Source organism: Montipora foliosa, chromosome 3, assembly GCF_036669935.1.
Source record: "Montipora foliosa isolate CH-2021 chromosome 3, ASM3666993v2, whole genome shotgun sequence".
Lineage (NCBI taxonomy): Eukaryota > Metazoa > Cnidaria > Anthozoa > Scleractinia > Acroporidae > Montipora > Montipora foliosa.
In genome coordinates this window covers 61880599-61890709 of record NC_090871.1, presented here as the reverse complement: position 1 = coordinate 61890709, position 10111 = coordinate 61880599, and the positions used below count along the sequence as shown (strand labels likewise).

The 10111-nt window shown below is 39.0% G+C and overlaps 1 protein-coding gene and 1 long non-coding RNA gene across 3 annotated transcripts in view; one reads left to right on the top strand and one right to left on the bottom strand.

Moving 5' to 3' along the window:
* Positions 1-6258, bottom strand: part of LOC137997883 (cellular tumor antigen p53-like) — a 23096-nt gene extending 16838 nt beyond the window's left edge. Inside the window, exons 1-4 of the mRNA XM_068844204.1 lie at positions 5941-6258; positions 5614-5651; positions 3830-3888; positions 1223-1380 (exon numbers count right to left, since the gene is read on the bottom strand). Coding sequence (XP_068700305.1) covers positions 1223-1380; positions 3830-3888; positions 5614-5651; positions 5941-6140 — 455 coding nt within the window. The 5' untranslated portion in view covers positions 6141-6258. The remainder of the gene's footprint in view (positions 1-1222; positions 1381-3829; positions 3889-5613; positions 5652-5940) is intronic.
* Positions 4269-5332, top strand: LOC137997884 (uncharacterized). Of its 2 annotated transcripts, XR_011122625.1 has the most exons (3): positions 4269-4348; positions 4667-4726; positions 5072-5332. It is a non-coding gene; the product is annotated as an uncharacterized lncRNA (long non-coding RNA). The 2 variants fall into 2 exon arrangements; XR_011122624.1 differs by lacking the exon at positions 4269-4348 and having other exon boundaries at positions 4622-4726.
* Positions 6259-10111: the final 3853 nt, after the last annotated feature.

The following is a 10111-nucleotide window of genomic DNA, read 5'->3' as shown; positions in this document are numbered from 1 at the left end:
AATAAAATAAAAGACAAAAGAACAACGTAATTAAAAAGAAAGAGACAAATCTAAATGCCTCAACTGCTGATTAAGGATGGGATTTTCCCACTTAATGTGCAATGCCTCTTTGATCTTAATTTGGAATTTTGAGGCGGCAGAATCTAAGATCGTGAAACATTCTGTGTTACAAGAGTCATGACAGGCCCTAGATGACTGCAGGTGTCTGTATTGTTTTCCGTCGTGGGTGATCGACAAGATTATCCACAGGTATCTTTCTAAGAAAATGAGTTCTTCTCTGACTGGGCGGGACGCCTCATCCAACTCCGGGAAAACTTCTACGCACTTCTATAAACTCCCTTATGTTGGCCGGTTTTCTGAAATCGCCCAGACCAAGTTAAGACAACTACTCAAACACTATTGCAAAGCTGATTTAGATATTAAGTTGGTCTTTAGTACATTTAAACTTAGAAACATGTTCAGCGTGAAAGATTCAGTACCGCAAGGTCTACGTTCGCGTGTCGTTTATAAATTCTCGTGTGCTGGCTGTAATGCCAGCTACATTGGCGAGACCACTCGCCACCTACGTACGCGTGCTCGTGAGCATCTCTTGTCGGACAAGTCTTCGCATGTTTACAGACACCTGCAGTCATCTAGGGCCTGTCATGACTCTTGTAACACAGAATGTTTCACGATCTTAGATTCTGCCGCCTCAAAATTCCAAATTAAGATCAAAGAGGCATTGCACATTAAGTGGGAAAATCCCATCCTTAATCAGCAGTTGAGGCATTTAGATTTGTCTCTTTCTTTTTAATTACGTTGTTCTTTTGTCTTTTATTTTATTGCTATGTGCGCTATTTTTGTTTTCTGCGCATTTCACACTTCATATCTAAATTGTACGCAAGTTCTGACATGTAATTTTGCAACATACCTTAACATAAATTCAAATGTACAACCGTTGAAAAGCTCATTTGCAACTGAAGATGACATGAGTATGTCGAAACATGTTTTGTAAATTGAAAACGATCGTTTCTTTTTTGAGAGATATTTAAAGTAGAATTAACTACCATCACAAGAGCTTCGCAATTAGACTCGCTTTCAAGAGGAGCCAGACGTGAATTTGTAAATGTCCTATTGTCAACTTTTATTTGTTGTGCTATCTACGCGATCAAATGTATTTGCCACATAAAATTGTCACATAAAAATTGGTCGTGTGGACGGAAAAGGTACCAATGATGCTCACGTGCTTGGTGATGTCACTTGTGGTGGTGATAAATTAATATATTCCTGTTGTTCAATTGGTGGAAATCTTGCCATGGGATCCATTGGTGTCAGAGGCTCAACAAGCTCCGAAAAGTCTTCTGTAGGGTCTTCCGTCGGCATTGGCGGCAGACTTTCCGGCTAATAAACAACGAAGATTTCGTTTAATGCAACAAAACCTCCGAAATCCCTTATTTGAAACTTGAAGAGATCTGGATCATTTTTGTATTAACGCGATTGCACTGGGAACTAGTGCTGTAATAATGTTCGTTCCAGTCCAACCGTGTGAAAACATGATCTTCTTGGCCAGAAGAACTGCTCAGTGGACTGTTGCTAGTTCGCACGTATCAGTTATCGAAGTTTTAGTTTTCCCTTTGCGTTTCCCAAAGCGAATTGAACAAAACTCTAAAGGTTTGTTTGTTGTTTAGGTGTTTTCGTTTGTTCTTATTCGGCTTAAAGGGGCTCTGTCATGTCAATGCAGTTGATTTTGCGCAGGTTGCCATAGCCCCTGCTCGCCATTCATCTTAGAGCGGTTTTCAATTGAGTGTCGAAAGTAATTAGATAATTACTTTGGTTTATGATTACTCCACTCAGTGATTGGTTCAAAGCTCTCGCGCCATTTTTTCAACCAATCAGAAGTGAAACCAAAACCAATCGTGGCTCACGCGTACACATTTTCCCGCGCTTTGTGTCGGCTACGTGTAATTACTTCGAGTTTTGATTGGTTTGCCGGATTGTCTCGGTCCTTTTTGATTGGCCAAAGTAATGACTTTCGTTTTGGTTTTACGACACTCAATTGAAACTCGCTCTAACATTAATCCAAAAAGTAATTTTCACCAAGACAACTCATAGCTTCGTTTCAAAATATGTAAGAAAAACAGATAAAAACAGATAAATTTAAGTTACAAACAACAGAGATAAGCTTTGGAAAACTGTCAGGATGAACAGTTTTCAAAAATCATATGCTCTTCCAGAGCCTCAGACATTGGAGAACGAGCGAAGAAAATCGAGCCGGATCTGGAGAGAGTGCTGGACCCCGCTCAATTCAATCCATTCTCTACCTTGAATTAACGATTATAGTTACTTCGTAATTTACTCTGAATTTACTATTATCGTTAAATTAGAAGACTGAAAGCTTGATATGGATTATGAGAAATGGTCATATATCTTTAAAAAGACAACCCAAGTGTATGGACGTAGGACTCGAACCTCCGAATGTTGATTGTAAACCCGTCACCTAACCACTTGACTACCACACCACTAGCAGCTCAGGGACATTATTTTAAACAACAAACAATATTAAACTCTGCGAAAAGTCGGCTTCCAAACTTCACGACAAAGCTAAATATTTTAAAATCAAAGCATAGGCCTAGATTATTAATCTAGCTTGGGCCTAATAATTCTTCAGCAGTGACATTCTATGGGAAACTTAAATAAATGTTTTTTTGGTGTTTTGATCTTAAGTGCTGAAGCGGAAAGAAGCGGTTGCTATAGAGGAGAAGCTCTGAGTTCAAAGTCAACCCACGGATATGATTTTTTATTTTTCTGCTACCGCAAGTCCTTGGACGCAGTGTCCTAAATTAACGATAATAGTAAATTCAAAGCAAATTACGAATTGAATGATAATAATCGTTAGTTTTGGGGAAGAGATCATTTTGCCTCCTTTTTCTCGTTCCCCTTTTCCCACCATCTGAGAGCCTGGAACAAGCTATCAAAAACACCAATTGCAATCCATTTCAATCTTCTTCAATTTTGCCCATCCCTGCCTCCTTTCAGGGGCACCCAACGAGAATATAGTTCAAAACCACTTAAACATAGAATTGTTTAACGTATTTAAGTATTTAAACGATAGAATAGGCATATTTTATCACCTAAAATTTTTCATCTGTTCGGATTTCCTAGCTGAAAGTCTAGTGATCCCGGAAAATTATAGGGATCAAAACTTACCTTTTCGAAATTTTCAGCCAGAAAAAAGGCTCCCGAAAATTCTAGGTGACCTTTTTAGGGTAAAAATCCGTCAACCATTTTTTAGATGTTCTAAAATCCTCGCACAGGCAGGCAAGCAAGAAATTTTACAAAAAAAAAATTCCGAAAATTCTAGATTTCAAATCGTCTTCCGAACAGATATTTTCCGAAAATTGACGTTGGGTGCCCTTGTCCTTTTGTATTTGTTGTTTTATTTAAACCTCCTTTTAATGTTTCAAGTAGTTATTTTTACGTTTCGCCTGAGTTTGGTTGCCAAGTTTCATGACACAGCCCCTTTAACTTTTCTGGTTTCCTGTACTTATACTTAATCAGTCAAACAGATATTGAGAATGAACAAGATAGTACCGTCAATGAATCAACAGTCCTACAGCTAGAGAGGGTAAAAAATAAAGCTAGCCCAGCACCAGAAAAAAGCTCGCAAACAGCGTTTAGATTATAGTGAAATTGAACACAACTGGGCAAGTGGATGGCCTCCTCAATTTCTCGATCAGGAGATCTTAGTATGACCTGGTGTCCTTGGGAAAGAGCTAGTATTTCCATTCTCGCACATACTGATGTTCAAACTTCTTGGGCGACATATTCGTGAGATAACTCAGTTAATTACCGATTCCATGGTTGGAGAAAAGTGCAAATGATTGTCTTGGTATTCCTGCTGCTTTGGCTCTGCAAAGGAATGTCAACATTCGACAGTATATCGCTGATATAAAGATCTGTAATTCATCAGCATAAAAGACAATTATCACGAGAGTACGCCCGGCGCAAAAAGATCATTGGCGTATTATTATTTTTTGAAATAATCTTAACGTTTTGTGTGACGCGCACGTCTTAACGATCAGTCTCAGCGCGCATGCAGCCGGACGCTCTTCTCATCAAAAATACGAGGGGAGCGTCAGTGATTTTCCTTTGATGATAGTGTTCAAATACCAAGTGATTTTTCCAGTAATGTGTGAAAAATTATTTCATTGGTTACTACCCCTTTTGCTACGGCAATAAGGCAACCTATAACGTCACAAGATTGATCGTATTTTGTTAAGCTATAATTACCATAACATGGCAATCTGGTGACGCAGTGTAGTATAGAGAATTCCTCCAAATGGTACAATTTATTGAAGTGCTGACACAGGTTTGAGCCATCTTATTTTTTATCGTTAATTTGTGTCTATTGTCCCAACAAACGATACAGTGCAATTGCAGTTGCATCGTTCGAGTCTTTGAACTTGTTATTGTCGTTCGATCATGCTTGCGTCGGGGGTAAAACTCGCTCACACTTTAGCCAATAGAAAGGCATGTTTTTACTTTTCATTCACGACGAACAAGTGCGATCTCGAAATGCTAACCCGTTCCTCTGATCAATAGTTATTTTCTTTTAAGCGAACTCAATGTATAATTAGCACAACTTTTTTTCGGACAATTTTAATCGTGTTGCGCTCCAATGTAACAGGAATAGGTTTCCAGTACAGCTGGAGTTGCAAGTGGATTATCTGAAAACAAGGAACCATAGGTACGGAACTTCAAAACGCTTTTTCATTCATTCACAATAATGCGTCAAGATTTTATCTTCAATCATTTGACCTTTTGCAAACAATACCGTCTCATTCCGCCAGTTCCACCCTTCACGTTAAGTTGACATCTTGATTTGAAAATATACTTTAAGAACAATCAGATAAGACAGGGGCATAAAGAACATGATCAGAAATGAGAGTGCATTCTGATGCAACTCTAAACTCTCACAAAGTTTCCCTAAGACGAGTGACTGTACTATGCATGCTGAACTTATATTGTTCTCAAATATTTGACTTGTTGTCATTTTTGTAACTAATTTTCGTATCTCTTTTGAACCAACCAGATGGCTCGTTTTCGAACAAAGAATTATTCGGAGATCAGAAACGACGCAGCAGTGAAAGCACAAGTCTTCAACCAGTATGAATCGCCATTCCCCGTCATCAGAGACGACATCAGAGACCTGATCAAAGACGGTTTTCTCTTTATCAGCATATCATTGCTGACTACGTACAAGGGAAAATACACGGAGATTGTGGTGAATCTAAAAGAATTACCTTAAGTCGCTTCCTGTACGTGGAAATAAATCAAAACCATTCAATTCCCTGCTGCGTTTTGTTATGATTTTGGCTGTGCTCAAGATCAAACAACTGAAAGATATGGGGTATCCATATTTTTTAAATCAAAACGTTTTGCGAGCTTTCTTGTCTGTTTTCTAAGTCATTGCTTGGCTCAAAAGCATTGATTTTCAATCACAATATTTCCAAAGGGCGATTCTGTCATCTTACCCCGATGTAGTTAGTTAGAGATCCACGCGCTCACTGCAGCAACCCCGGGAGATGTTTTTAACAAGTTGTTTAGCATTATACACAGTTCTAGTTAGCTTACCCGAAACTGGCTCGAACTTAACAGTTCCATCGGCATCTCTACAAAACAAAAAGAAAAGGGTCTCAGACTCAAATGGTCCAATCAATGTTTGCCTTAGAAAGAAGCAAACCCCGGCCAGCTATAAACAGCTTTGGAATTAAAACAAGACCTTGGAGAGTGACCCTTAAAATTCAAGCTTTTGAAGAGTACTTTTCTACGATTAATTTTAGATTGATATAAAATTCAGCAGAATTTCAGTTAGAGCTCACTGGATGCTGCTGCTCAAAGCTCGACAAAGCAAAGGAATGTCTCACGGTTTAAACTTCGTCGAAAGTGTGCTTAACTCACCCATCGACAAAATTTGCAGGGCTCGGTAGGAATTCAGGTAGGCTGTACTTTTCAGGAAAGTTCCAAGGGAAAGTTTTCATCCCTTCGTCGATTTTATCGAAGATGTAAGAATCGCTCATGTTTGCTCGGAACCGAAATTGCTTCTGCATCGTTAATGAAGTTAGAGCAAAATCATAGCTGACCTCTTCCGGGTAATGCATCCATAATGAAGCTATTGTATTTTACGACTTCCGGTGAAAAAACTGCGAACTTCAAAGAAACTCGTTGAAAAGCGGCTTTGTACTTAATTGTCTTTTTCACCTGACATGTGCCATTCAAAACGCGAACACGAAAATCGTAGAAACGAAACATCCCTAGCGGCAAAACTTTCTTTCCAAATTCTGTCTGTGTTGAGGTATGTTATTGTTAGCGCGGTGTGGTTCCACCCATTGTATTTTGAACAACGATAAGATCACACGCTGTTTTTTTGTCTGTATTAATTTCACTTAACAGCTTTTAAAATATTTTGAAGAAATTACATTTTGATTGACTGCACTTTTGGGAAACCCTTGTTCATGTTGTAAAACGACTCGACCAAAGACTTTTTTTGAGCTTTGTTATTCACGTTAACAAAAGAATTGTTAAAATAGTCTTTTCAGAGAAAGACAGACTTGTTTGCGTTTGTAAGCGAAACGGAGATCGATTAAACAATAAAATCATCAAAAATGTCAAAAAGAAATGAAAAGAAGCCGTAAACTTTGTTTGAGGTTAGATAGAATAAAAAACTGACGCACAAAACAGCAAAGGTATTTGTCCAACAATTAAAAAGATAATTCAGACCCTTTGTCTTCACCTGTTGTCCTATGAGACAAAAGTCCTCTCTGTAATTAGATCAATCTAAATGTCGTGATTGTTTACACTTCTAGGCACAGAACTTTGTAATTTTTGTTTCAATTTTTATCTCATAAAAAGAACTCACGTTTAAATTGCTTGCGCATTTGCCTATTTCCGAGTGATCAATCTTTTAGTTTTTCAAAGTTCATCTTTTGACATTAATAAAGCGACAATGATATCAAGTCTCTTATTAATCATTTCGACTTTATGCATCAAAATACTGAATTCATAAAACTAAATTAAAATTACTTTAGCTTGTGACTCCATAGAATCATCGTGAAAGGAAAGGCAAGTAGCAAATTTTGTTCATTCTCGACTTCTTAATAATCACTTGAAAACTCGGAGATTTATCTCTTTCCACCCAACATCGTTTTCGCCAATCCATTACAAACACAATTAATGTTTTTTTCGACATTGTCCAAACTCGTTAACACATGCTGTACACGCCTCAGTTGCCAAGCTCCCCAAATCTCGATAAAGTAGTCATTTTAATCGGAAAAGATGGAGCCACTGCAGTCAGAACCCAACCAAAACCTCTTCGCCTCTCTGTCTTTATGTGTGTCCGCTATGGTGTGAGAATAAAAGGTTACGTAAGAAATTCAATCTTTGAACAGATATTGAGATCCTTGCATCTTAGTAGCAATCGTTAGCGGCCTATCCAAAATGAACGATACAACCTTTCTCAACGTTTTATAATAGGCGATGCGCGCATTTGAGAGAAGTGGGAAAACGATGGGATCTCGTCGATTTTCGGAGATAGAAATCTCGTCAGTACAACGTGCAAAACCGCTCGGCAGTGGTTTTACTTGCCAGATAGAAACATGACTTCAGTAACCAGAATTTCAAGTACCGGGACTTCATTGCAAACTTAATTATATATTATTCTCTTCCTTTCGCAAATATATTATGACGGAAGAGAACATCAAATACACTCTTCAGATACAGCCACTTGGAGCGCAATCACGTTAGTAAAGCTTCAATTTTTCCCGCAGGACGTTCCAGTCAAGAATCGAATATTTATATGTATTTTTCTTAGTGGCAAGTTTTTAAGCCAATCGGAACCAACTTAACATCTTTCTACGACTTTTATTGATTCAGAAGATACGCGGAACTCAAGCCGAACAGCTGTACCGTTCGTGTCATTTTTATTGCCCCAATAATTCCGTTTCAGAGCTGTTCGCAGCGTGCGGTCAAATTGTTTGCAGAAGGTAAACAATTAAGAACTTCCTTTTTGTGCTACATGTTATACAGCATGTGTTTTGTAAGTTCGCTGCGGTTATGGGTTTCTCGCCGTTAATTTAATCTACGGTATTTCTTCAGACGAGGAGACAAAACATAATTTTGAAAACGAGTTATTTATGGTAGGACGAATTACCAAGCCTTCGGTTGCTTTTTTTTTTTTTTTTTTCTCCTGTTTGGAAAGACCTAAATGACTTTCCTTCATTCCAATTACGCTAAAATTGTTTTATGATCTGACTAAATTTTGAAACCCAAAGTGGAATCCACTTTCCAGTCTAAAACCTGCTTTTGCTTTACACGTAGAACAACGAGTTGATCCGGGAGCTTAAGAAACGACAACAGCTGTGGCTAGGACACCGTCATTTAACAATTGTTCCATGAGCGCGCGTAGATAGCAAAGAACGAAGCGCGAAGCGCCGAGTTGACAATAACCAATCTCGTTCAACAAGCGCGAATGGAATAATCGCCTTAATAAATGTTTATTAAATCCTAAACGCTTGGATAATTGGACCAACCGATAAGCCAGACAAGCGATGACATGATAAGCGACAACCGATAACCGTATGACCACATTCTGTAAGGAAATCCACCGTCAAGTTGGGCTGAGGGGGCCCAGACACTATCGCTTCTGCCGCCAAACTTTTCCAACAGAAAAAGCAACAAATTATAAATTTGAAGAGCCGAAGGAGAGAAATGATCCTCGCACGGAAAGTGCCCAAAACGTAAAAAATTTTATTCTCCAATTTGAAAGTCCATATTAAAAACTGAACTTTGGCGAAAGAAATTTTCGATTCCAACGAGAGGCGAATTTCCTACGATTTTTTAAATCCTACTTTTATTTGGTAGGTAGGTACGTTATGTATGGGGACATATATTGTACTACACCCCTTCCGCTGGTCAGGACTTCACGGGCTCGCTGTGACGTAGATCGAATGCTTTTTGGCGTGGGTCATGGTTTCTTACTGATCAACGCCAAGGTATCGCTCAGCGATCGTTTTTGGTATTTTTCAGTAGACAAAAAAAATCTATTATTTCTATGTTTACCATCGTGGAAAGTGCCTCTGAATCCGGAGATAAATAAACTGGGGATTTTAAAAAAGAATTTGAGGCGACTAGTTGCCGTCTCAACGAGTCAGCAGCGTTTTCAAATCGACCCGGTTTGGCCAACGTTCTCGATCAGTGTCGTGTAAACAGAAGGCGTAACCGCATCGAAAACGATGCGGTTACAAATGAAACCGTGTTCGTGTAAACGCTGCCGCAGTTTCCACAACATTTACAGCCTCTGCCTTTAGAGCGAGTCGAAAACCACGATAAAATGGCTGTAACATCCGTTGGTTTTAGGATTACTCTGTCCCAGGACTTGTGGTAGCAGATGAAAAAAAAAAAGTGAAAAATCACACCTGTGGACGGGATTTGAACCCGGAGCTCCCAATGTGAAGGAACTGTTTTTATCCACTTAACAACTAAAGATCAACTGGCTGACAACTGCACCGATTGTTTATCAAATGTAATTAGTATATATAAAATAATTGCTGAATAGTGGTTAAGTCTATTACTTGATTTTAAAATGGTTAGCTTTCTCTTAGGGTTTGATAACCTACATTTTCTCCTTTTTAAACTTGTTTCTTAGCCGGTGATAATACACGTTTACAGCGGCATTCGGAAGAAAAAAATATATTGCTTGAGTGCTTGAGTTGATGCTTGAGTGAGGCTCCAGCACTTGGCTAAGTAGCCTGACTTCTGGCTGTTATACACAATTGTGGTCTCATTCACACAGAAGCCCTTCCAGCTAATCCTGCCAAGCCGACCACATGCTGAAAAGATCAGACCACAACACCGGGAACACTGTCCCCTACTCTTTCGAATAGTGTGTGGGATCTTTAAGGTCCCACAAGGTTAATGAGCAAGGATTGTGAGACGGGACCTCCGGCTTATCGTCATTATCCGAGAAGACTAGAGAGTCTAACCATTTGCAGATGTAATTACAAGGTTAGGGTTAGGTCCGGCCGGAGTTGAACCCACGACCTCCCGCGTGACAGCCCGGTGCTCAACCAACTGA